The 24,525-nt window shown below is 46.1% G+C and overlaps 1 protein-coding gene across 4 annotated transcripts in view; it reads left to right on the forward strand.

Moving 5' to 3' along the window:
• LOC108939475 (carbohydrate sulfotransferase 15-like) overlaps window positions 1-24,525 on the forward strand; it is a 41,029-nt gene that overhangs the window by 3,007 nt on the left and 13,497 nt on the right. For 2 of the 4 annotated variants that reach the window (XM_018760844.2, XM_018760847.2), the window contains exon 2: window positions 22,814-23,462. In XM_018760844.2, the coding sequence (XP_018616360.2) occupies window positions 22,998-23,462 (465 nt within the window). In that variant the 5' untranslated portion in view covers window positions 22,814-22,997. Of the gene's footprint in view, window positions 1-5,975; window positions 6,336-11,379; window positions 11,493-22,813; window positions 23,463-24,525 lie in introns of those variants that run through there. The other 2 variants (XM_018760846.2, XM_018760845.2) reach the window with 2 other exon arrangements.

Below are 24,525 nucleotides of genomic sequence, written 5' to 3' on the forward strand. Positions count from 1 at the left end.
CAATTAATAATGGAATTATTTCTTAAACATTTGAGGAGGCAGTGCTGCGAGCAGCAGGGACTGGGGAGCTGCACGCAAAGGACGCAGGGCCTTTTGCGTGAAAACAGCACGTCTCTTGGCAGTTCTGTAACATGTTTACACTATTTGTTCTTCTCTTTCAGCTGAGCTGCCTGTTATTTATTGTAAAATAAGAAGCGCGCTTATTTATTGCGAAATGGCCGCGTGCGCAAGTCTGAGAAATAAATACGTGAAACGGAGTAAACCTGTAATGGTTAGAATGAAGACTAATAAATAACATATTAGACAGAAAATGCTGTCGTGTTACTGGTCGTGGAAATCCTAAATGGTTATTGCAGTTTCTTCAAAATGAAAATTTGGTGTCAATTTTTGTAATTTAACAAATTAACAAGGCCGTCACGTTTTGGGTTTTTTTTTTTTTTGCGTGAAACGAATCCTTAAGAACACAATTGTTACATGTTGCTTTGAACGGAAAATATATACAGTATCTGTGGCAGACAGCTGATAAGCTCAGGCCGGAGTCGTGACAGATATGGAGTCTGACTAAAGATTGCTTATTTTACAGGAATGAAGCGGGGGGGGGGGGGGGGGGGGGGGGGACAGGATTAAACAAAGCCTTGTCATAAGAAGTGGGGCTCAGTTCAGAGTTATTCTGCCGGCCTGTTCTTTTTTTTTTTTCTTCCCCAGCTGCTTTTTTTTTGAATTCCAGCCTTATTTCGAATGTCGTCTTGCTCCCGAAGCCCTTTGATTGGCCGCTCTGCCGCTTGTTAGAAATTAAAACCAATTAAATCCATTGTGTTCCATACCATTATCTGGGTAATGGCTGCCAAACTCCATTCCTCTTCATTCCCTCATTTTGATGTCCAGCAAATATGATCCGGCGGTGTTTTCCGCTGAGCAGACAGCTTGGTTGGGGGTGGGGGTGGGGGGGGGGCAGTTACGAAGCGTAGGGTGGGAGTTGGTGGGGTGCGAGAACAAGGGTGGGAATTGACGGAGGTTTTGACAACAGTGGGGGTTGGTGGTGGAAAATGGCTGGAATTGGGAGGGCAGTTGTGAGGAAAAGGATGGGAATTGGCGGGGATGTGGGGAGAGGGGTTGGGTTTCGGGGTTTTGTGAACAGACTGAGGGGTGGGGCTGCGAGGAGAAGCCTGGTTACTGGTGCGAGAGCTCGCCTCCTGGGACGACCTTGTTTTTCATAGACCGGCTGCTGCAGAGCTCCTCCGTGTCCCTGGCCAGCTACCCTCGGGGACCCCCGGACGTCCGTTTGGACCTCAGACCTCAAACGGTCCCTGCAAATGCAAAACGATGAAGTGACAGAGAGAGAGTGTGTGTGTGTTCCACTGGTGTATGGATGAGTGACCCAGCATAAGTAGTGTATGTAGCAGTAAAGGTCTTCGGGTGCTCTGGTTTCCTCCCACACTCCAAAGACATGCTGTTGCGGTTCACCTGTAGTGTAAGTGACAGAGAGAGTGTGTTCCATTGATGCATGGATGAGTGACCCATTGTCAGTAGTGTATCTAGCAGTGTTACTGCGGTAAATAAGGTATGTGTGGGCTGATAACACTACATAGAGTTCATTGGAAGTCGCTTTGGAGAAAAGCATCCGCTAAAGAAATAAGTGTAAATGTCTGCTGCGCAGTCGCAGGGGGCTGGAGCCTATGCCAGAAACTCTGGGCCCGAAGCAGGGTACGTCCCGTGTTTCACGCCAGTCCGTCGCTGGGCCCTCACACACTCGGACACGCACCGCCGCGCCTGTTATTGTTTGGGTGTTTCGGCAGTGGCTGCGTTTCCTTTACAAAACTTCGTTTGTGATTCCATTCCATTCAAGTGACTTCCTTTATTCACGGGGGCTGTCGAGCGAAAAAGCGTTTGCTCTGGTGGTGCAGAAGAGAACAGATTTAGAAATGGAACTGAAAATAATAGTGCGGCATGAAAATAATTATAACGCTGTTTTGTGCATTATTCTATACTAGTACCATTTGAAGATGGGAAATGTGGGAAATTGAAAAAAATATATGAAAGCCCATTTATGCATGTTGACTCTATATATATCCTTATGAATATATATAAATGAAATGGCTGCAAGGGGCTTTTTAACTTACATATGTGGCTTTGCAGAGGTTCCGATTAGGGTGGGATTCGCCTGCCAGCTCTGAACCCCTTGACCATCTAGCCGGTCTCCCTAATCTCCAAGCGCTGCTTTCAGCCGGACGAGAAAAAAAAATCTCACAAATATGACAGGAATTGGTAAAAAGTGAATTAAGAAGGGAATCCAGGCTATCATCATCGCGGTGCAGCTCCGCTGCCTTATTTGCAGGAAATGCCGTACAAGACACTTTGATGAGGGTTGCGAAAGCGGAGGAACGCAGATTTCCTGCCGAGTACCACGAATACCATAGGCGGACTGCGGAGCCTCAGCCCTTGAACTGCTGAACTTCAGCAACAGTTATTTCCTAATGTTTTTTGACAGTAACAGGGTGCTTGATCATCAACAAGATGTATTTAAGCTGATGAGATTTCCCTGGCAGTGTCGTTGGCCGCGTCTCCGCTCCTCGTTTTCCGGATGAATTATTGCAGCTGAACGGCGGGACTGAGGGAGGAGACACGTGTTGGGGGACACGTCCGTTGTAAAGTTTCACAGGGTCTGCGTTTCGAGACTGGCGTTCGCGACCTTGGGCTGAGTTATCGACGCCGTTTGGCTTGGAATAACGACGTGAATAAACACGGAAACGTAACGGCCCTTGGAGTCGAAATCATCGTCGCGAAATGACCGTCGTGTTTTCGAAATGCATTTTGATTCCCTTTCCGTTTTCTCGGGGCGAACCTGCAGCGCCGGTATCGGCCGGCGCTGCTCTCGATGTTCGCGTCGGTCTTCTTCTTAAACAAAAGGCTGACATCACACCTCTCTGGGGGTTGCATAACAGCAGCCAGGCCAGCACTCTGACCGCTGAAATACCGTAGTACAGTCCTCAGCTTCCTGGATCTAAAGCACAGTTTCTCGCTGCTGATGTTTCATAGTGGGAGTGTGTGTGGGTGTGTGTAGTCCCATCATCGAGGGCAGTTTCTTAAAGAGCTCCACAAATTATTCTTTTTTCATCATTTTCATCAAGGGGGGCGCAGGGGCACGGCGGGTTTAGCCTGTGCCCCCCGTGTGGTAGGTTTGAGGTTCGAGTCCTTGCTGGCGTGCCTTGCAGTGGACTGGCGTCTCGTCCGGGGTGTGTCCCCTTGGTCCTGCGCTGCCGGGTTAGGCCCTAGCTTGCCACAACCCTGCTTGGGCCAAGCAGTTGTAGACGTTGTGTTGCCTTGCGTTTTCATCAACCGATGGTCCCGTGCAGGGTAGTGGGGGTCCGGAGCCTATCCGGGAAGCGGCGTCCCGCCTCGCGGCCCGTGCTACCCGGACACAAAGATGTCAACCCCTGGAAATGAAGAACTTGTCAGCTTTTTTAAAGCAGTTCAATTCCCCGTGACCGTTTTTGTCGCCGATCGGCTTCAGCGCTTTTATCGAGTGTGTCGGGGCACGTTTATCAATACTTTGTTGCGTGAAACCGAGCGGAGAAAAGGGTCGGAGAGAAAAGCAAAGCGCGCGCCCTTGTTTACTGAGCAACTTGGCACTCGATGCCTCACCGTGGAGTTTAGCGTTCGTCCCGAAAGGTCAACACCGAAGCCCCTCCGTGTTGCGTTCCCTGGAAAGCCTTACCACGGTAAACTCGAGTTGAATTTAATGGTGGCTGCAAGCGGGGCGCAGGTGTCGAAGGAGCGGAGATCTCACGGCGCCCGGGAGAAAGGTTCCGGCGACAGCCTATCTCAAGGTCCAGCTCCTGCTCTTCTGACCGCAGCTGCCATCGCTGGCGGTTGATTGATGGGCGACGAGATGAAATACTCGGGTCTCATCTGCGCTCCGTCTCCTGCTGCTCCTCTAACGGGCCACAGCGAGGGGTCACTCGAGGACCTATTCCCGTCGAGTCGAAAGATTAATCTTTTAACGCTGCTTATTTTCACGTCCTTCCCTTCATTGCTCTTCATCGTTCCGTTGTTCTCAACCGCGGTCCGTAGCATCTTCCGGTCCGCAAGAAGCGCCTTATAAATACGGCATCATCTGTCGGACTGATCACAAAGACGACGCTCAAGTCCTCTCTTAAATATTCTCACTGTTATTCTCTTCTTTAATTTGGCACATCCAGATCTTGGCTTTTCTGCTTCTGTGCGGCTGCTTGTTTTTGTGCATCTTCAGACATTATTAGCATATACTCGCTCTGCATAATAATCGTATTTAATTTTCAGAAATTCACATTTATCCATTGATGCTTTTCTCCAAAGCAATTTACAATCATTTACTCATTTGTACACCTGGGTATTTTAGGGTTAGTACCTTGTTCCAAGGGGGTGCGGTGGCGCAGTGGGTTGGACCACAGTCCTACTCTCCAGTGGGTCTGGGGTTCGAGTCCCGCTTGGGGTGCCTTGCGGCGGACTGGCGTCCCGTCCTGGGTGTGTCCCCTCCCCCTCCGGCCTTACGCCCTGTGTTGCCGGGTTAGGCTCCGGTTCCCCGTGACCCCGTAAGGGACAAGCGGTTCTGAAAATGTGTGTGTGTGTGTACCTTGTTCCAGGGTACTATAGGCAGAGGTGGGATTTGAACCTGTGACCTTTGGATCCAAAGTCAGCAGCTCTGATCATTACATTACAAACTGTCCCCAAATTTCAAAAGAAGAGGTACTTGGGCTCACGGCAAACACGGTATTAGTTAAACCCTTTTGCCATGTTGTTCTTCTTGAGTAGCAGGTTATAAAAATTGGTGGCAGATGTGTTTGTGGAATGCTAAGTAGGTTATTTAAAATTGATGTTTATGCGAAGTCAGATGTTTACCATTCCAGAGTAGAGATGCGCTATCTGTTTCTTAGAACAGCGGAAGGGGTTTCCTGCGCCGACACCTTCGGGGAGGGGGGGGGAGTTGCGTTCGCATTGAGGACCTTACTGAGCTGGACTCACGCGGTGCCTTGTCATCATAAATTCAGCCTCATTTCATCGCTGCTCAGATGTTACTCAGAGTTTATTATGAGTTACCACCCCCTCCGTAACGACGTTTCTGACCTGCACAGATGTTCCTCGGTAAATTTCCGCTTCCGGCAGTTTCCAGCAATCTGCGTGATATTCATACTCCATTTATCAGTCATCGTGTACGCTGTCGAACGGCAAGCTCCCGGCGTGGGGGAGGGGAGGCGGGTTGGGGGACCGGAAGTTTCTGTGATTAAGCTGTCAGCCAGGGACGTGCTCAGCGCGCTGTATGACAGGGCCTCTGGTTTCGCTTCTCCTTGCGGGATGATCATGGAGAAGATCACGCCGTGCTACCGCTTCGTCCCGGGGGAACGTCTCCCCGTTCCGTAGCGTGCCTTCCTCGTCTTCCTTTCGGGTTCTCCGTCAGAGCGAGAAGTGCCTCCGTGGAAAACGCACAGTAGAAAGTGCGATATGACATAAAAGGGGCGCAAGGGGACAGCAGATGGTGTAGCGCTCGGAGCTGCCGCCTTGTACCCGAGTGACCGAGGTTCAAATCCCACGTTCTGCTGTAGTTCCCTTGAAGAAAAATATACATAATATTAGATGAAAAATGCATTTAAGCCAAGTTACATGAGGCATGTGAAATCTCCCCAGGATTCTGCTCCACTGCGAAGTTCATGCTGTTCGTTTTTATGGAAAAAGGTTGCCTGGCAATTGAGAGTCCTGCGAGAAACGTTACACTTTCTCTTTAATCTCAAGAAGCAGGGTGTTTGAAGCGGGGTGGGGGGGGAGGGTGGCAAAGTTATCTGGTCCAAGACCCAGCTGGCTTACCACTGCGTGGAATAAGCGGTGATTTAAAACTAATTTTGTGATTAGTGGGGGCGATCAAATCAGACGTGACAGGAGGAGGTGAAAGTGAAATAATTGCCGCGAGGTGTTTGGTCCCGGTGTCTCCCGGCCCTGGGTTTGTAGCTGCGAAACACGACAAGCGTTTTCTAGTGCTGCGGAAGAGGCGCGGTTCAGAACACTGGGGAATCTGCAGCATGTTCTGCTTGGGTGCATCCGGGCTGGCTGTCAGGACTTCTAGGAACCGAAGATGCTCTTGGCAGCTAATATCGATGGGGAGCCGACTGCCCTGCCGCCCCGAAATGCTCCGGAGTGCAGCAGGCTGGCCCGCGCCTCCCACCTGTCTCCCTGAGCGATCGTCGCGAAGATGAAGCCTCGCCCCGTCGACACTTCTGCCCCCCCTCCCGGACCATCGGCCGTGCCGGCCAAGAGTCCCCTCCGGCCTGTCAGTGCGAGGCGAGAAAACATAAACCAAGGTGGAGGTAAAGCAGAACTCTAAAGAGGGACTGCTGAGAGTCTGATCTCAGTGCCTCCTCTTCTCCTCTCTCTTCTGCCAAGTTCTTGATCTTTGGCAATTTTAATAGCGTCTATAAAGTCAACTGGCTGAGTGCGACTGTTTTTTCACCTTCTTCGCATTTGTGCTGATTGGTGTCTCAGTAGGAAGCAAGTAAGAGGTGCTGGATATTATTTTACTGAAGTGAGGAGTAAAATTGGCATTTAATCGGAGAGTTCGAACATACGGGAAGGCAGAAGGTGAACCTCGTCAGTTTAAATCAATATAAACTGACAAGAGGTTGGGCAGCGAGTAGCGTTGCTGTCTCACAGCGCCTGGGTTCGATCCCCACTCAGTCTGTGTGGAGTTTGCATGTTCTCCCTGTGTCTGTGTAGGTTTCCTTGGGGTGCTCTGGTTTCCTCCCCCACTCCAAAGACATGCTGTTGAGGTTCACCCATAGTGTGTGTTCCACCCACATATGGATGAGTAACCCATTGTAAGTAGTGTAAGTCACCTTGGTGAATAAGGTGGGTGGGCTGAGAACACTAGTTAGATTTCATTGGAAGTCGCTTTGGAGAACACACGTACACAGTGACTGAAACCACTTGTCCTGGGGGGGTCGCGGTGAGCCAGAGCCTAGCATGGCAACACAGGGCGCAAGGCTGGAGGGGGAGGGGACACATCCAAAAGGGGATGTCAGTCTGTCACAAGGCACCCCAAGTAGGGCTGGAACCCCCAACCCACCGAAGAGCAGGCACAGGCCAAACCTGCTGCGCCACCGCACCCCAGCTTTGGAGAAAAGCTTCTGCTAAATATGTTAATATTGTGCAACTGCGAACTCGGAAGAAGTTCCAAAAAATAGAATGAATAATTTTTCTCAGAATTAAATTCCATACTGTGGTTCAAAGCAATATGTGGGGATTGTAGTGGTTAGATCCCCCCTCCAAAGGAAAGTCAGAGATCCATGAAAAGACCTTAATTTTGATCCCATCTCCCCTGCAGTTCACTTGCCTTTACTGTATCGCTTCAAATGACCCTTCTGCATGAACAGGTGTGTGTGTGTGTGTGTGTGTGTGTGTGTGTGTGTGTGTGTGTGTGTGTGTATATATATATATATATATATATATATATATATATATATATATAAATGATTGCTAGTAGTAGATATGTGTGCAAACCTAACGTGATTCACTTGGGGGGAAAGAGTTGTAAATAAATATTTTATGCTGCATGTTTTCCGAAACACCTGACTTCGCTTTCGGCGCACGGCGATTCGATGCGCGATTTTTAAAATTTACGGTAGGTGCTTCCTGTTGACTGAATTAAAGAGAATATAAATGAGTCCTCAGGCGACAGCCCTTCGCTTTGTACGCTGAAGTCTGCTGCTAATTCTGATTTGTCACACCTCCCTTGGAACCGGTAATGCCTTCTTTCACAGTACAAGCTCAGAAGTCCTTCCAGCACTGCAGCTCACGCAGGCTGCCGTTTTACCCGAGTTTCCCATCAATGGGATATGTGGGGGGGGAAAAATACTCCCTGGGTAACAAAAAATATATATTTTTTTCTTTACCTGAAAAACAATGGCAAAAGCTTTCGGCTTAGCCTTTCACTGGAAGTAAGGGACCTAGAAAAGCCAAGCAGGTGTCCCGGCATTCATGGAAACCTTAAAGCCGTAACACGGGTGCTCGAGATGCCCCAATAATAGGCTGCCACAACCTGGACCCGTGTGTGACTGTTGCCTTCCAAAGCCTTAGTAGGTGTGTGTTCTACCCATAGCTTTCAGTGAGCTCTGCTCTTTTGTCCTGTAGCTGCCATGGTTTTCTCCCAAGTTTCTAAAAGCTGTACTCTGTACTTCTGTCCTAAGCTCTCTTGCTTTATGTTCACGTTTGTAGATCTGAAGTGTATTTCAACACACTGTTTAGACAGGACGCGCATCGGTGCTTCGGGTATTTCAGCAGCAAGGCCTTCACTCAACGCTCTGCTTGCCTCCTGCTATCCAAGAGACTATCCTTGGTCTGCTTGACTCAAAACGCCCGTCACCATCGGCTCCTGTTCGTCGTGTCCTTTGCCTTCATCTCCGGCGAAGGTGAAAGGTCACCTCTTGATCTGTTCCTCGTAAAGACTCTTCATTTCCAAAGCAAGGGACGTTTCTCCCAGCCAAGCTGTGATAACATCTCCTCCTACCCTGGGGTAAGAGATTTGGCAGCTCTTCTCAGCGCTCAGGTAGGGTCACCGCTGTGGAGTTACAGTCCACATCATGACCCGAATCCTGTAGCAGTATTTGTACAATTATTACTCATGACCAGCAAGGTCTAGCCATGTAGAAATGTAACTCTCAAGGTTGGGTTACCACCTGTATACATCCAGGGCTATTTATTGGTACAAAGGATGTAAAACAGTGTGACCCATTGTAAGGGAACATGAATGTGGAGTTCAGATGAAGAAGATGAATTCAGTTCCATTGGACTAATCTGTTCCCATCCCCATTTATCACAACTGGACTTGGAGGATTCAGCAGTGATTAAATTGCCTCTTCTACAATCTCCTTTTATTCTGCACCGAAAGGAAGGAAGAATTATGGTGATTTATTCTCAATGAAGCACCTGTCACATTATGCATTTTGTGCACTGCTTATGGTGAGTGCTTGTTTGATATTTCGAAAAGGAGAATATTGGCAGACAAATACAAATGGTCACATTTAGAAATGGTAGTAAGGGGTTTGCCCTCATTAAACTGATTTTGCCGTTGGCTCAAGCAGTGTTTCGCCACTCTGGCTCAGGAGATTTTTTTTTTTTTTTTTTTTTCCTTTAATAATTTCAAAGGCAATAGTTGGAGTGAAGATAAAGCTAGAAGAAATATGAAGTACCCAAAGCCTCCTGTCCTGGTCAACTGCTTGGTTGGGTCTTTCAGAGCAACTCCTTCTCGCCTTGCTTTCTTCTCCAGCTGCTTGCTTCTGCTTTCCATCCAACAGGAGCCACACCTGTTGGTGATGATTTCACACTCCTGGTCATGGGTCACCGCATACCTATCGGAGCACATCTGCCACCGTGCGGGGCCAGGCAAAGGGAGGGGGAACGGCTGGGGGACAAAGGGGTCTGGAAAGGGCTCCTCTTCATTCTCCTGGGGCTCCAGCACTGAGAGGTGATGTGGCCCTCGACATTGTGCCCAAAGGGCAGCCACCCACTTTGCAGCCTTCAGCTGTTTATTGTGGTCTTTCACAGCTGTCCACCCCCCTACGCCTCACCGCCTGCTGTCCAGAGGTGATCGTGTTACCAGTGTCAGCTGAGGGGGTTTTTTCTGAGATCCGCAAATGGAACGAAAAGAGGATGTAATTGCGATGGTCTATTGCGTTTTTATCATGCAGTGAGATTTACTTTCCATATCCACTTCTCCTTGTTAATCAACAAGTAAAAGGAAACGAATTTCTGCGCTGCTTTCAAGAAAAACAAGCACAAAAATAAATGAGGCTGCATTGAAATATGGAAGAGAATCTCAGATCTGTCCAGATTAATAGTGAATGGAACTGGAACGTGCAGTTTTGTCTTTTGCTCAGGAATTGGTGACGTAAAAGAGGCATTTTGGAAGAGCAATCAATGCACATTTTAAAAACTTTGGTTGTTGGGTAGTTTTTTTTTTGTTAGGAAATGTTTGATGGCTGATGGTTTTATTGTGGTAATACACTGCACGTTGAGCAAAGGTAGTTTTCGAGAAATAGAAAGGATGGAAAGGCAGAGTTAGATGCGATGAGTCCGCAGGGATCGTTTCCAACCCAGTCATTGGTGCAGCAGCATGGAGATGTAGGAAGAGCCATGTTTGTCCTCCCCCTGGCTTAGCATCTGTAGGAAGAGCGTGGCGGTTTGGCCCTAGATTCCCGCGGCACAGCGGTAAGTTTCAGAAGACAAACAAGCTCCTTTTCTTGGAAGCGGGAATTGAGGGCAGTGGGAGACGGCTGTGCCTGGGGTTAGCCGCAGAGTGGCTGTGCGAACCCACATGCCAGCAGTTTTGTCCAAAACAACAACATCTATATATACACACAATAAGAGACTTCTCCAGAACTGAAGCATGAAGATCCAGTCTGGCATCCAGTTGACTTTTACGACAGTGAAACCCATCAGACCAGCAATTTTTGTTTGTTTTTTTTTTTTTTTTTTTTCCCTCCCCGCCACTTACGTTCGAGCGAAGATGAATGAATTTGTCACACGCGCGCGAAGTTCTGTGACAGCGACGAGGCGAGAACAAAGGAAGAATTCCGAATTATCCCCTGCAAGACTAATCGTCATTTTGATTGGAGAATGTCACTTCGAAATTCGTTTAAACGCGCGTGATTTCTTTTTTGTGCCACCATTTGTTCTGCGATAATCTCATTTATTGCGCTCCTCTTCCTGGCCTTCGAGAAAGCAGAACGTTCAGAACGGTTCGTGTCATTTTTTGTTTTTGGATGGATGGAAACGGTAGACGCGCATGTGTCGGTGTCTATCAAGCACTTGTACTTTGAGGCGAAAACCTTTTCAATTAAGGAGGGGGGAAAAATGTCGAGAAAAAGCCTCCGCAGAATAGAACTGGTGTTCTCATAATGAATGGCTTCCCACGAGCAACAACAAAACAACGCTGAAGTCCCTTTGTGTACTTGTCGCAAGTTTCTTTCCCTTATTAATCCTTGAATTTGAATATGCCTTTCTGGGCCGCAGTCAGTTCTGAGACGGTCGGGGTGGAAACCGTGAACGGGCAGAGTGGATTAACCGTAGAGCGGTTCCTTCGGTCTTGGATGGATACAGATCGCAGGCAAGACAAAAGATTAAAGAAGGAATGGACTTTGAAGGGGGCTTGCGGGGGCATGAGGGAGAGCGGGTGTAGTAGCTTATGAAACATGGAGGGGAGGAGACAAAAAAGCGGAATAAGTGAATTTTCCGCTGAGCCGCGGCCTCGTGTAAAGTGTGAAAATGCGAGATTGTCCACCTCTCTTCTCGCCCTTCTGTACTTTGGCTTTCAAAGCATTCTTATCCTTCTCAAATGCTCTTCTTCATCTGCTCTTTCATTTCTGTGTCCGAGGCACTGTTTTATTGGACGCGGTTGGATCACGGAGATTGTCCATTGAAGGGGGTGAGAATGGATCGGAGCCCGGACGTGTTTGCTCGCTGTCGGCAAGGTGAGAACATGTGAGGGTGATCCAAGAGAGGGTCTTTCAGGTGCTGATGTTACAGGTGAGGATGAAATACAAGTCTGAAGACATGCTGTTCAGGTTCACACATAGTGTGTGAGTGACAGACAGAGTGTGTGTGTTCCACTGACATATGGATGAGTGACCCAGTGTAAGTAGTGTATCTAGCAGTGTAAGTTACCTTGGTGAATAAGGTGTGTGGGCTGATAACACTACATAGAGTTCATTGGAAGTTGCTTTGGAGAAAAGCATCTGCTAAATAAATGTAAATGTGAACAAGGAGGGTATTACAGATGAGGTTTATAAGGACTGTACAGGGGAAGATATTCTAGGGAAGGTGAATGTTACAGGTGAAGGTGTTCTTGGGAGGGGGCATGGACGCGTGGTGGTGTGGTGGGTTTGGCCAGTGACCGCTGTGTGGCAGGCCTAGGGTTTGAGCCCTGCTTGGGGTGCCATGCAATGGACTGGTGTCCTGTCCAGGGTGTGTCCCCTCCCTCTTTGGGCTTGCGCCCTACTTTGCCAGTTAGGAGCTGGTTTACCGCTACCCCACTCGGCACAAGCGGTTGTGGACATTGGTTGGTTGGTTAGTGTTCTAGGTGCAAGTCTCCTTGTGAAACACCCCCTTTGATCTTAAATATGTGCTTAACAGAGACAAGGATGGTACAAGGATCACAAAGTCTAAAACTAGTGTAAGATGAACGTGGTGATGCAGCAGGTACCCGGGTGGTTAGAGCTGCTGCCTTTTACCTTAAGAACCCTGGTTCCAATCCCACCTTCTCCTTTAGTACCCTTGAACAAGGTACTCACTTAAGGTAAATAATTTTAAGTGGCTTTGGAGAAAAGTAAAAATGAACTTCTTCAGATGAGATTTGGGTCTCCTTTGTCTCTCCACCAACCAGGGCTGACCCTGTTGTGTTCTGGAACCCTAAAGGGCATGATATCTGGGTGCCACGGATCTCAAATGAATTCCCAAAAGCCATGCATTTTCACATGTAGCTGTGGGGCCAGAGTAGTTTTTACCTATTTTTGTTGCATAGCACTGTCCAAAAGTATAAATGGAAGCAGCTGGTAGTCTAGTGGTTGGAGCTACTGACTTTGGACCCAAAGATTACAGGTTTGAGTCCCACCTCCACCTGTAGTACCCTTGAGCAAGGTACCTACCCTAAACTGCTCCAGTAAAACTATCTACCCGTATAACTGGGGGAAAAAAACTTGACATTATAAGTTGCTTTGGGAAAAAATGTCAGCTACATGCATAAATGTACAGAGATCTGAGGAACTGCACTTAAACTCAGGATTTCCAGTTTTCCAGACACAATAGCCACCTAAATCATTTCGGCGCAATGACATACACACACACCTTTCAGAAATTTCTTGGCTGATGCCTCTTTGAAGGCTCATGTCAGCGTTGTACTTATCCATAACTTAATTCCATCTGATCCTCTTGGATGTCTTCCTAGTGTTCAGGCTTGTCGAAGACATGTCTGCCTGGTTCGACAATGAACACAATACATTTCATGCAAAAATGGACCTGACTGGTGTTATGGGTGTTTGTGTCAATGCATGCAGGTGACCTTGGTGGTTTTCTAAGGCATTTGACTTCTTTGAAGTTAAAAGATTTATTTTTCGGATGTTCTGGATTATTTACTCTAGATATTTTTTCAGCAGACCCTTAGCTTACAGTTTTATTTATACAGCTTTTCACAAAGCTAAGACTATTAAGTTCCTTATTCGAGGGAACATTAGCAGAACTTCCTGGGATTTGAGTTTGCAACCCTTTGGTCTCAGAGCCAATTACTAAACCAGACCACCAAGGTTACTTGTAATGTCTCAGTAAGAATCGTTCTGCATTTCCTCATCTGGAATTATTCTCTGGTATCAGCTGCATTTAGTATTTTTTACAGTAACAGGTGGTATTGTGTCTAAGGGAATAGGGAAGAAGTTCTCGCTTAGTTGTGGAGGAATTTATAACCAACATACAGTATGCTACAAACAAACAACAACACGGGAGGATAGGAGATTGAGCAAAATATACCTTACAAGGTGTAAATAAAGGAGAAATGAAAGATAGGTAGGCATAGAGGGAGTTACTGTGATTTCTGGAGAGAATAAAAAAATGTCTGTCCTTTGTACTTTTACCTTAGAAACAGTAAATGCTCCGTGTCGGAACTCTCTTCCCGTACCTTGCCTGTTATCCTGACTTTGTACCAGCAGCTTTTTTCCTCATCCTCAGAGTAAAAGCAGAGATGAAAGCGGGTGTGACTGGAAGAGAGGCGTCTCTGTGATATGGCGTCCTGACTGATCAGTCACACGTGGGACGACGGCGGAGTTCGCGCCGTCTGGATGGTTAAGGGAAACTGAGCAATGCAGTCAATGTGGCTTACCGGAGCAAGAGTGTGAACCGTCTCCCCCCCCCCGAGTACCCGCTTACAATGTTCCCTTTTATTCGGGATCGCGTAGCTCTGCGTTTTCTAGATCCACGTGTCTTTGTGAGTGACTGTAGCACGGTTTCTGCCCTTGTAAAGCACAAAAGCATCAGTTTCCATTTTTGTTTTGCTATATTTCCATCCATACAGGCATTATCAATAACTGCTTGTGCAATGGAGGGTTTTGGTGGTCCGGAGCCTTTCCCAAAAACTGTGTGAGAAACACCCTGGGTGGGACATTAGTGAATTGGGATACAGGTGGTCCCTGATTTACGATGGTTCAACTTATGTTTTTTTTTACTTTACGATGGTGAGCTGGTGATAGGCATTCGGTACAAACTGTACTTTGAATTTTGAATTTAAATTTTTTTTCCTGGGTAAGTGATATGTGGAGCGATTCCCTCTTGCGGGGGGGGGGGGGGCGCAGTGGGTTGGACCACAGTCCTGCTCTCCAGTGGGTCTGGGGTTCGAGTCCCACTGGGGGTGCCTTGTGACGGACTGGCGTCCCGTCCTGGGTGTGTCCCCTTCCCCCTCCAGCCTTACACCCTGTGTTACTGGGTTGGCTCCGGTTCCCTGTGACCCCGTATGGGACAAGCGGTTCTGAAAGTATGTGTGTGTGTGTGTGTGTGTACGTGTACTCTCTTGCGATGCTGGGCACTGACAACGATCCTCATCTCCCAGTCTGTAACGCGGAGGTGTGTATAAAATGCATTTTTGACTTATGATGGGTGTCGCAGAACGTAACCCCATCGTAAGTCGGGGACCACCTGTATTTAGTGATTTTTACACTGCAATGTTTTTAAAATGTTATTTACATGAATGAAAGTAAAATATGGAGCCTGGCATCTGAGGTGCCTTAGGTGCAACATAGACAAATACACACACACACACACACACACACACACGGAAACCGCTTGTCCTGAGCGGGGTTATGGTGGACCGGAGCCTAACCTGGCAACACAAGGCGCAAGGGGGGAGGGGGAGGGGGAGACACCTCAGATAGAATGCCAGTCTGTTGCAAGGCACCCCAAGCAGGACTCGATCCCCAAACCCGTCCAATAGACAGATAACTCGAGTTTTTATTTATAAATAGATTTTGAACATACAATTAGTGGCATTGCTGCTGTTGTCCCAGATTTGTTATAAATCACAGATCTGGTACCAATGGGGTCTGGCTACATTGAATAGGTTGCTTTTTTTTTTTTTTCTTTGCTGCACTCCGTGATGGGAGCAGTACAGGCAGTAATGGTAACCCGTTAACGGTTGAAACATTAGCATTTTAGTCAATATGCATCAATATCATAGACATTACCATTTACCAGACATTTACCATTTAGAGGCAGTTTATGCTGGATCAATGACAACTGGTCACCATCCATTGGAAGTTCTTCTTATAGGGCAATTATGCAGCATTCAAAAGGGGCAAATCAATGGTCCTGCGAGATGAAGTGCTCCCGCTTTGGAAAGAACACTTTTCTTTTGTACTCGTACAACTGAAGTCATTTTAGTGACCTTGGAAAGCACCTGCAGGTCCTTTATACTGCAAGAGGGACTTGACTGTGGTTTGTTTAAAGTGCCACGCTGAGATTGCAGGCTGCCTTTTTGGCAGCTGGTACTAGTCAGCAGTGCTAGGTGGGCCTCCTTCCCGTCGCTGTCACCGGTGCTCCCTTCTCTAAAGTGCTTCTCATTTTATGAGCTTCTCACCCTAAACTGGAAATGCCGAGCCCCAAAAACAAATGAATAACAATGAGGTTTTCCGAAAATGAGAAAGGCGAGGAAGGGCAAAAACAAGATGAGCTGCGGATTTCTTCATTATTTAAGACGGACGTGTAGAACAGGAAAATAGGCTGGCGGAGAAAGAGTAATGGTGATCAAGAAAAGAAATAACAAGAGGCCAGACAATGAGCTGTACGGAAAGTGTTTTTGGAACAGCACGTTCAGCGAACCGTACCTGCTTTTGGCAGAAATGTGGAGACGGGAGATGGTACAACGTTAGAAAAACGCTCGCAACAGGCATCGGCTAGCTTGAGCAGACAGGCAGTAAGACAGGAAGATGACGGAGTGAATTCCAAATTTTAAGAAGCCGTAGAGATGGCAGTCATTTTTGGGAAAGTCACAAAAATAGAGGCTGAAATATGAAAGATGTTGAATGAGGGAAAAGAAAAAATGTATAGTAATTAATAACTATAATAAAAATGAAACATAAATATTCCAATAAAAAATATATATATTTTTTTTATAATTTAGAGCTTTCTGGTTAATATAAAAACATAAGAAATATGTCTTATTTATATGTGAATATAGATATTTAACTTCAGAAAGGTGTTATTTGAATACAATTGTTTGATACCTTCTGAATTTGTAATATTCTTGAATTTTTTTTTTTCAGAGACAGAATCTGAAGAATGAGAAAGAGGCTTCCCTTGAGCTGAATATCAATTAGCACCGTTCCCGCAACAATTCAGTCACACTCACTTATTGCATTTCAACTTGTGGTAACCTGGGGTAACCTAAAACTTAGTGGGCTGTGAAGATTTATTTTTGTTTTATTTATTTATTTACACTGTCAGCTTTCTGCCCTGTTACACGCTCTAATGAGTGCATGTCCATTACTGTGAGTAATTTAATATTCCACTTTTGTTTTTTCCTCTCACTTTTTTATGACACCATCATGAGCACTTATCTGCTGTAGATTAGCCCTGGCTTTTGGGAGTCTTCCCACACAATTATAATAATGAATAAAAGATAAGAGCAAAAAAAAGTGCTGATGAGGTTTTCTTCTGCCAGGCATCATTCGGGACGTTGACATAATCTCGGTACGGGACGGTTTCCAGGCCTACGGTGATGCCATTACTTCCGATTCTCTGTGCCAGAGTGGGTTCAAGGACAGGGATGTCCCTCCCTCTCCTCCCGACCCAGTTGTACACTTCCTTCACAACTAAAAAGTTGGCAGATCGGAGCAAGGGGGGGTCACCAGAGACCATTCATTTTGTCGAGGTGACCATGCTGTTGCTGTGCCAGACATGATGGATTAGATGTGTGAATGAGGAGGTCATACATTCGGTAAAGATAAGCTTAGTATTGATCCCATCTGACAGGTACAGTAAGCATTGTGATGTTCTGAGTGGAACTGGCAATTTCATTTTTAATTGCATCTATTGATATTCAGGCCTGGTTCTAATAACCTCAGACTGTTGCATGAATAATAGTGCATGTTTAAGGGCATCTGTAACTATTTGTCATTTTAATGGTGTCTTCAGAAGTTTCTCCTACAGTTGACCTTTTCCTTACTGCTTACTAAGCCTCTTAGCAATATTACGCATGGAGATATAAACACTGTTACAAAGCAGTTTGGTTCTTCATCCGCCTACTATTTTCAGATTTTTCTATAATTATGCTACACTAGGCCTGCGTTCCTATGAACATAGATACTTAGTGAAGTATTTGAGACTATGTACCCAGTGATACATGCAAAACACATTTACAGGTGGTCCCCGATTTTATGATAGTTTGACTTACGATTTTTTTGACTTTGCGATGGTGAGCTGGCGATAGACGTTCTGTAGAAGCTGTACCTCAACTTTTGAATTTTGATTCCCCCCCAGGTAAGCGATATGCGGTGCTATGTTGGGCAGCAGCAGTGATTCGCATCTCCCATCCTGTCACGCAGTGGTGTGTGTTAGGTATATTAAATTAAATGCATTTTCGACTTATGGTATTTTTGACTTTTGATGGGTTTCACAGAACGTAACCCCATCATAAATCGCGGACCACCTGTATGCACATAAATGCATAATTTTATTTATATATTTTTTACCACTTGTGCTTGTTTTGAGTGTAGAGGAAAGAATTTACAAGCGAGAGAGTTGAGATCCCATGGTAGATTGGGGACAGCACATAGTCTATCCAGTCTGTTCAGGTCACCCATCTTCTCACTGTGCCACAGCCACAGTAGTAGCATTTATACTTCAACCTCACTGATGACTTACATTAGTGGGAGTTATGTGCCTTGTCAGGCACATGTACTAGTTTTCATGTTTAGGGTTACAAAAAGAGAAGTATAGACAGATCTTGAGTTTTCACGTTGAGAACAGATGGACCCCCGGTCAAAAGAGTTATGTAAGACCATACACACTGTGCTTCCTTGCTATGTCTCACTGTCCCTCATTGATCTTTCCTTGAGAGAAGCACCATAAACAGGCCTGCCCCACAGGTGGCTTCTGTCTCTGCGTCTCTATATTGATGTCTCAGCCAAGACACCTTCTCTGAGTCTCGTAATAACTGCTTATGCGCTCTGCTGCCGGCAGTGCTTTGTTGAAAGGGACTAGATATGCAATGGACTGTTGATTGCTGGGATTTCCACACACTTCAAAGCGTATTCATCCCTATATTACCCCACAAAGGACCCGCTTGCAGCTAGACTCAGCCAAAAGTGACGGACCGTTCAAATGTTTCCATGGCTGCTGAATCTAGCTACGGTTAAGGGTTTCTCCGCCCATATAAAGTTTTCTCTTGACTACCCTCCTTGGATGTGCCAAAGCATCAAGAAAACTAATTTCTCCGAGCCATGTGGCTGGGGTGGTTTCACCATTGGTAGAATTAGTCAAGCCAGTGTGGTAACCACTGAACCCGCTTCATTAAACACCAGGGTAAACTGTCTAGACTTTTTTTCCTTTTGGGACTTTCCAGGGGTATGTGCGGTGGCTTCTGGAGCTTATCGAGTTGGCTGTGTAAAAACCTTAGTTTTCTGTTCCATTTCAGCCATCAAAACATGCTTTAATCTCCCAGTCACTCCTTCGGGATAAATAATGTTTAATCTTGCACGTGCATAAACAAAAGAAAGAAAAAAGCATCAGTTGTGACAATTTCTTCTCACCAGGCCAGGAGCAGAGGGTAGATAAAGCACAATGTACAAGTCTTCCCAAAAATAGGTCAAATCAAGAATAAAAAAGGTTTCTCATGTCAGATGAGCTATGAAAAATGAGGAACTGCCAGGGTGAGTGTGATATATCTCTGATGTTTCTGTGAGCAAAGGGCGCTGTCACTTCTTGGAAAAACAGCAGCCTTGAGTGTCCACCTCTTGTTAACTGCTAGAGGAATAGAGGAAGTGCTTGTCTGCGAATTGGCCTTTTGGTCCTTTGCTTCATTGCCAGGTTCTTGGGCACCTTGCATTTCGGAGCTGGAGAGCATGCTTTAACTTCTTAGAAAATCACCATGCTGTAATCCTCCAGTCGCAGGGCTGAGTTGTTATCTCTAGAGGGGGTCAGGTGTTCTTTCTACGAACAACTCTGCGGTATTTCTCAAAGTCTTCCGAATCATCTGGAAAGGGTGGTATCGGATAACATCAAAAAATCCACTTTTAAAACACCTTTAATGTTTTTAGATGTTCTTCTGAGAAAAGAATTAAGCAATAACTGGCTGAAAACCTTAAAGAGCTCAGTTTAGGAAGCTGAATGTTTTTATTTGTACAAACAATTCTCAGTGTACAGCAAAAACAGTTCTACAAACAATATCCGATATATCAATATTAACTTACTTTTTTAAACATGACAAACTAATGCAAACTGAAGGAAAGGCACCGAAAAACTGCTCGGTTACAAAACAAACCTTCAGTCCGAATAAAAATACTTTGTGAAGGAGGGGTCTTTTACGATGTGTGTCTTGTTTCGGGGTTTCCCCATCTCTGGAAATTTCATATTTGGGGACTATAGTATTACGTTGTGTTTGGCATCCCGTCCTGGGTGTGTCCCCTTCCCCCTCTGGCCTTACGCCCTGTGTTGCCGGGTAGGCTCTGGTTCCCCGTGACCCCGTAAGGGACAAGCGGTTCTGAAAATGTGTGTGTGTGTGTGTGTGTGTGTGTTTGGCATTCCAGAGAAATAAAAACAGCAGAGAAACACGTGGGGCAGAGATTTCCTGCATTACGTTACTTCTAACTGAATGAGTGTCCTCATCCACACCTACTGTACCTTCCAGCCAAGTCACGATTCCACATTTATCTACCCATAAAGCAAAGCACAACGGAAATGCAAATATGAAGTATTTTCAGAAATGGATCCTGTCCCGTCAAAGGCAGAACACAAGACCCTACACACTGAGCTTCCGCAAATATACAGCTCTTACAGCGGCTCCTTTTCACTGGGGCTCTGGTTCTTGACCTGGATTCAGTAATCCCTCAAGTTCTCTACGTCTTATAGTTGGCACATGCAGGCTGAGGTTAAAAAAAGATACGTGGAATGCGACTTCCCAGCCGACAATGGCTCGTGCTGACACCCACAAATAACCAACAAGATTATGGATTTCCGGAATATTCTAATTTGGGTTGTTTTTACATCTGCTGCAAAGACAGGAGATTTGTCTCCGTCATTGTGATTCACTGTCCTACAAGTGACATCGCAACATTTATCTGTGGAATTCCCAGACTAAGGATATCTTGTGGTGTTGAGCTGCGACACTCCATTTTTACTGGATGTGTGGGTTAGGTTTACAGTGCGACCTGCTACCTCTATGGCTTCCAGAATTTTGTGACTAATTGATCTTCAGCCTGCAGACCTCCCAGCCTGGTTTTCCTGCCTCCCTCTCTGTTCTGCAGGACAGAAGCATTGTAAAAGGAGACACTAAATAACTACTGGAGGCATGGTGACAAAACCCTTGCCGCGTCACAGTGATGAGCGGCTGTTGACGTCCCGCACTCGGTTTCTCCTACCATCAGCTCGATGAGAGAGTCATCGCTCTGTCGCTCTTTTCTGCAGCCATCAAAACAGCACTTACAGACTTTTGAAAGGAAATGACATGAAATATAAAAGAATGGTGGTTGCCCGGTAGCTTCTCAACATCCCAATATCAGGTCCCAACATAAAACTTTCAGAAAAAAAGCCACTTTACTTTTTACATGCTTAATAGCTTTCAACTCAAAGTGCTGTTAAAAATTATATATGTAAATTCTGTGTGTGGGATCTTTACTGTTACTCGCTGGAAAGTTTTGGAGTCGTGGTAAGTCAGAAGAGACATCACAGAGGTTCATGTCACCCTTGAAAACCTGTGATGCTGTTACCGCCGTTAATGGTCTAGCTTGAGGTGAGCTCTGTGGCTCCCTGCTTTCTGCCTTTGCCCCTTTGGGTGATACACCAGTAAGCTCCGATGGCTCCCCAAAAACCCCAGTCCTTGAATGATCGAAGAGCTTGGTTTTGCAGTAGGTAGCTGAAATCTGGCTCTTGCAGGACAGAACTCTAGGATATAATGGCTTAAATACAGCAAAAACAGGACTGTGCTCTTTCTCCTGATATGATGTGTGAGTCTAGAAGGGTGTGGTGTGGAAACTGGCTAGTGAGAGCCTGGGAGAAGGCGAAGTCAGAAAGAGAGGAGTATGTTTTCTAAGGCTGGCGGTCTTCTCCTGCTTTATCGGGTCAGCAAGGGATGTCATTTCCCAATAATGGAATCATCCCCCTACTCAGCATCATCCAGTTCTCCCCCTGCTCTTCCCTCCCCATCCATATCCATGTTTCTTGGGGGGGAGGCAGAAACACAAACCAGCACGCTTCACCCAGCAGCCAGCAAACAGCACCTCACCTTATCGCCTGCTCCAGATTGTGACACGGTGGTAGGAAGGTGAACTCCAAACCAAGGTTTGAGGATTAGGCGGTGGGGGGTGCAAGGATATCAGCGATTAAAACGGGAGGTGGGGGTCGATCAGTCTATGGGAAAATTAGTTTAACCCTAGCCTGAGCAGTTCGGCCTAATAATAAACACGGAGACAATCGGCCCAATTAACTCCCATAATCCCTGAGGCGTGGAGGCTGAAGTGAATCCCTGGATTAGCAAGAAAGCTGTCATAGAACCATTTGTGAACCATTGGTGTGATTCTTAAAGAACTGTAACAGAATTTGGCGTCACACCCAAACTTGCTCGCGTTGTGACCTGTCGCGACTTGTCTTTTGACCCGTGCGAGACCCGACGTGACTGGGACTCGGAAAATTTCTCGGTGACCGATATCCGCGTGACTAGAGCCAAAGAGAAAAGATGATATCTGTTTATTATGTTTGAGTGCTTCGGTTTAATGCGAATTACTTGTACTTGTTTCATTCTAACGGTTGGAGAAAGTCAGCACTTGTTTGTATTCCGAGCGAATCTATTCACACGTAACAGTACAAAGATTTCGAGTGAGTCATTGTCAAAACACTGAGGTAATTCACTTGAGATTTTCGACAAGAAGGGCTTTACTGTGAATAGCTTGGCTGATCATGTCAGACGCCGAAGTGTTTCGCTAAAAAAACTGCAATTTTATACGAACGCTTCCCGTCGATACCTGGCCGCTGTTTGAACAAGCGCCATTATAAAAGGCAGACTTTTCAAACGCACTCCTCAACGTACTGAAACTTGTCTAACACTTCCTACAACATGTCACTTCAAAGAGTAATATACCATCAGTTTCCCTTCAACAAAACAATTTTCTTCCGTGTCAAAAAGGATTTCACCGCAACATAATATGATTCCAGTTCAAAGCCTTCAGTCAAGATCCTGGACTTTGTCGTTTGGTTCTGCTCAAGCTCCTGTCCTGGGCACTGAGCTATGAGTAGGGCTTGTCTGTTTACTTATTCTTCTGTATCCATAGCGTTGCTACAACTTCTTTTTATAAATAGGCATTATGGATATGCGGTGTTGTATTCTAAAAAGTAGAGGAAAACAGCTCTATTGAGAAGTCGCTGATGTTGTTAGCCCTCCTGAGCAGAAGTAATAAGTGAAGATAAGAGTGTGTGACTATCCTGTTAGTCGGCATCTAGCTATTAATATTAAATTTCTTTGTATAGCTGTCTTCCAGACATGTTCCATCTGTCTGAAAAACAGGAACCTGCTTTTGTAACACTATCTCTCATTTTATGTTTACAGAGGAAAAAGCAACACTGTGAAACAAGGAACCAACTGGATGCATTCTTCATAACGTTCGCCGCCAGTACCAGAATGGACGAAGGTTACGGTTGTCCCCGGCGTCCCCTCCGCAATACACCCGCCACACTCGAAGCCCCTCCCTGTGTTTGAAAGGCTGCTCGGGCAAGATCCAAGCACTGATACCATGAACCACACGGACCATGCGGGCAGCCTGCTGGGCCCTGCGGTCGAAGAGTACCGGCGTCGGCCCCTTCTGCTCCAAGTAGAGGATGGCCTCCCAAGCCTGTTTGCTGTGTTGGAAGCTCGGCAGAGGCAAAAAGGCCGGTCGACCTCACCACAGCCCCATCGCCGATGGACCACCCTAGGCTGCCTGCGTAAGGCTAAGCTCTACAGCTTTGTCCTCGGGCTGGCCGCATGCTTTCTGGTCATGGCCTCCTATATTCTGACGGGTGATAAGAAAGGGCTGCTCTTGACACCTTCCCCATACCATTTCACCTCCTTGGTTGACCAGGGACCCTTCACTTTGAACCTCTCTGTTGCCAAGGACTATGCCAGTATCAAACTGGTTGTGAAGACCATAGTTTCCAAGGTGGAGTTCAGCTCCAGACAAGTTCCAGACCTGAAGGACTTGATCCAGAGCGAGCCACATGTGAGTAGCAAACTGAGGGCGTCAGAACTAAACACTGCTAACTAAACACCTGTAATTACAAACCTAGATTGCCAACAGTTTCAGTGAAGTCACCTGTCAGCCATTTAGAGGACATCTGTAAAGTGTGCACTTGAGTGGTGCAGGTATCATTTTCATGTATATATCCTCTCATTGCGGAATTCAAACCTCATGTTCCGAAATCCACTGCCCTTTAAATTATCCAGGTTGGTTTCAGCAGAATACCGATGATATATGACAAATATAAGGGTTTTTATGTCCTCTTAAATTTTCTGTCAAACGTGGAAATGAAAAAGAAATGAGTTTCAGAGAAGCCAGTGTTTTTTTGCTTCGAATTTGTGAGTCTGCAAATAACATTAAGTAAACCAAAGGTCAGAGACGTGGAAGGTATGGCTGAAACTTAGAGGCGGAGGCACCTTTTTAACAGGAAAAGCCCGCCTTTTCAACCCGGTAACTGTGAAGCGACAGGACCTCGAGGACTCTGCCGCTTTGCGAGTTCATCTCGCGCCTGCAGAAATGTGAGAATGAATCACCTTCGCACCTCTACAGGGGTCAACGACGTGAATTCCTCTCAGCTGTGTTGCGGCTGAGTTCGTTCCCCCTGTCCCATATGGCACGTCCCGGGTTGTGTGTTTCACACGCCGAGCACTTGCATGGAATGCCTGGTGTGAAACAGGTGACCTGGTTCAGTGGTAGGAGACACATCTCCAGTTATGGCTGAAAAACACAAACCAAAGGACTACTTGACTTTAACCGGATTTGTCTTCATAAAATCAATATAGTGTATATGTTTTCTGCTGGGGATAAACAGTATAAATAAACCTCTATGTGAGCTCTCATTTATTAATGCAATGCGGAAATTCAAAAATCCTGTTATATAATAAACATATGACACCGTAAAAAACTGAGCTGATGTGTAATATATTTTGTGTTAGAACCTGTAAGATTTGCAGAATACCATTATTTACGTACGAATACTATGTTTTCTGTTTTATTTCACACTATACACAGCTGTGTGTTTTGCAGATTGCTGTTATTTACTCAC

Source organism: Scleropages formosus, chromosome 24 (assembly GCF_900964775.1).
Source record: "Scleropages formosus chromosome 24, fSclFor1.1, whole genome shotgun sequence".
NCBI classification, from domain to species: domain Eukaryota; kingdom Metazoa; phylum Chordata; class Actinopteri; order Osteoglossiformes; family Osteoglossidae; genus Scleropages; species Scleropages formosus.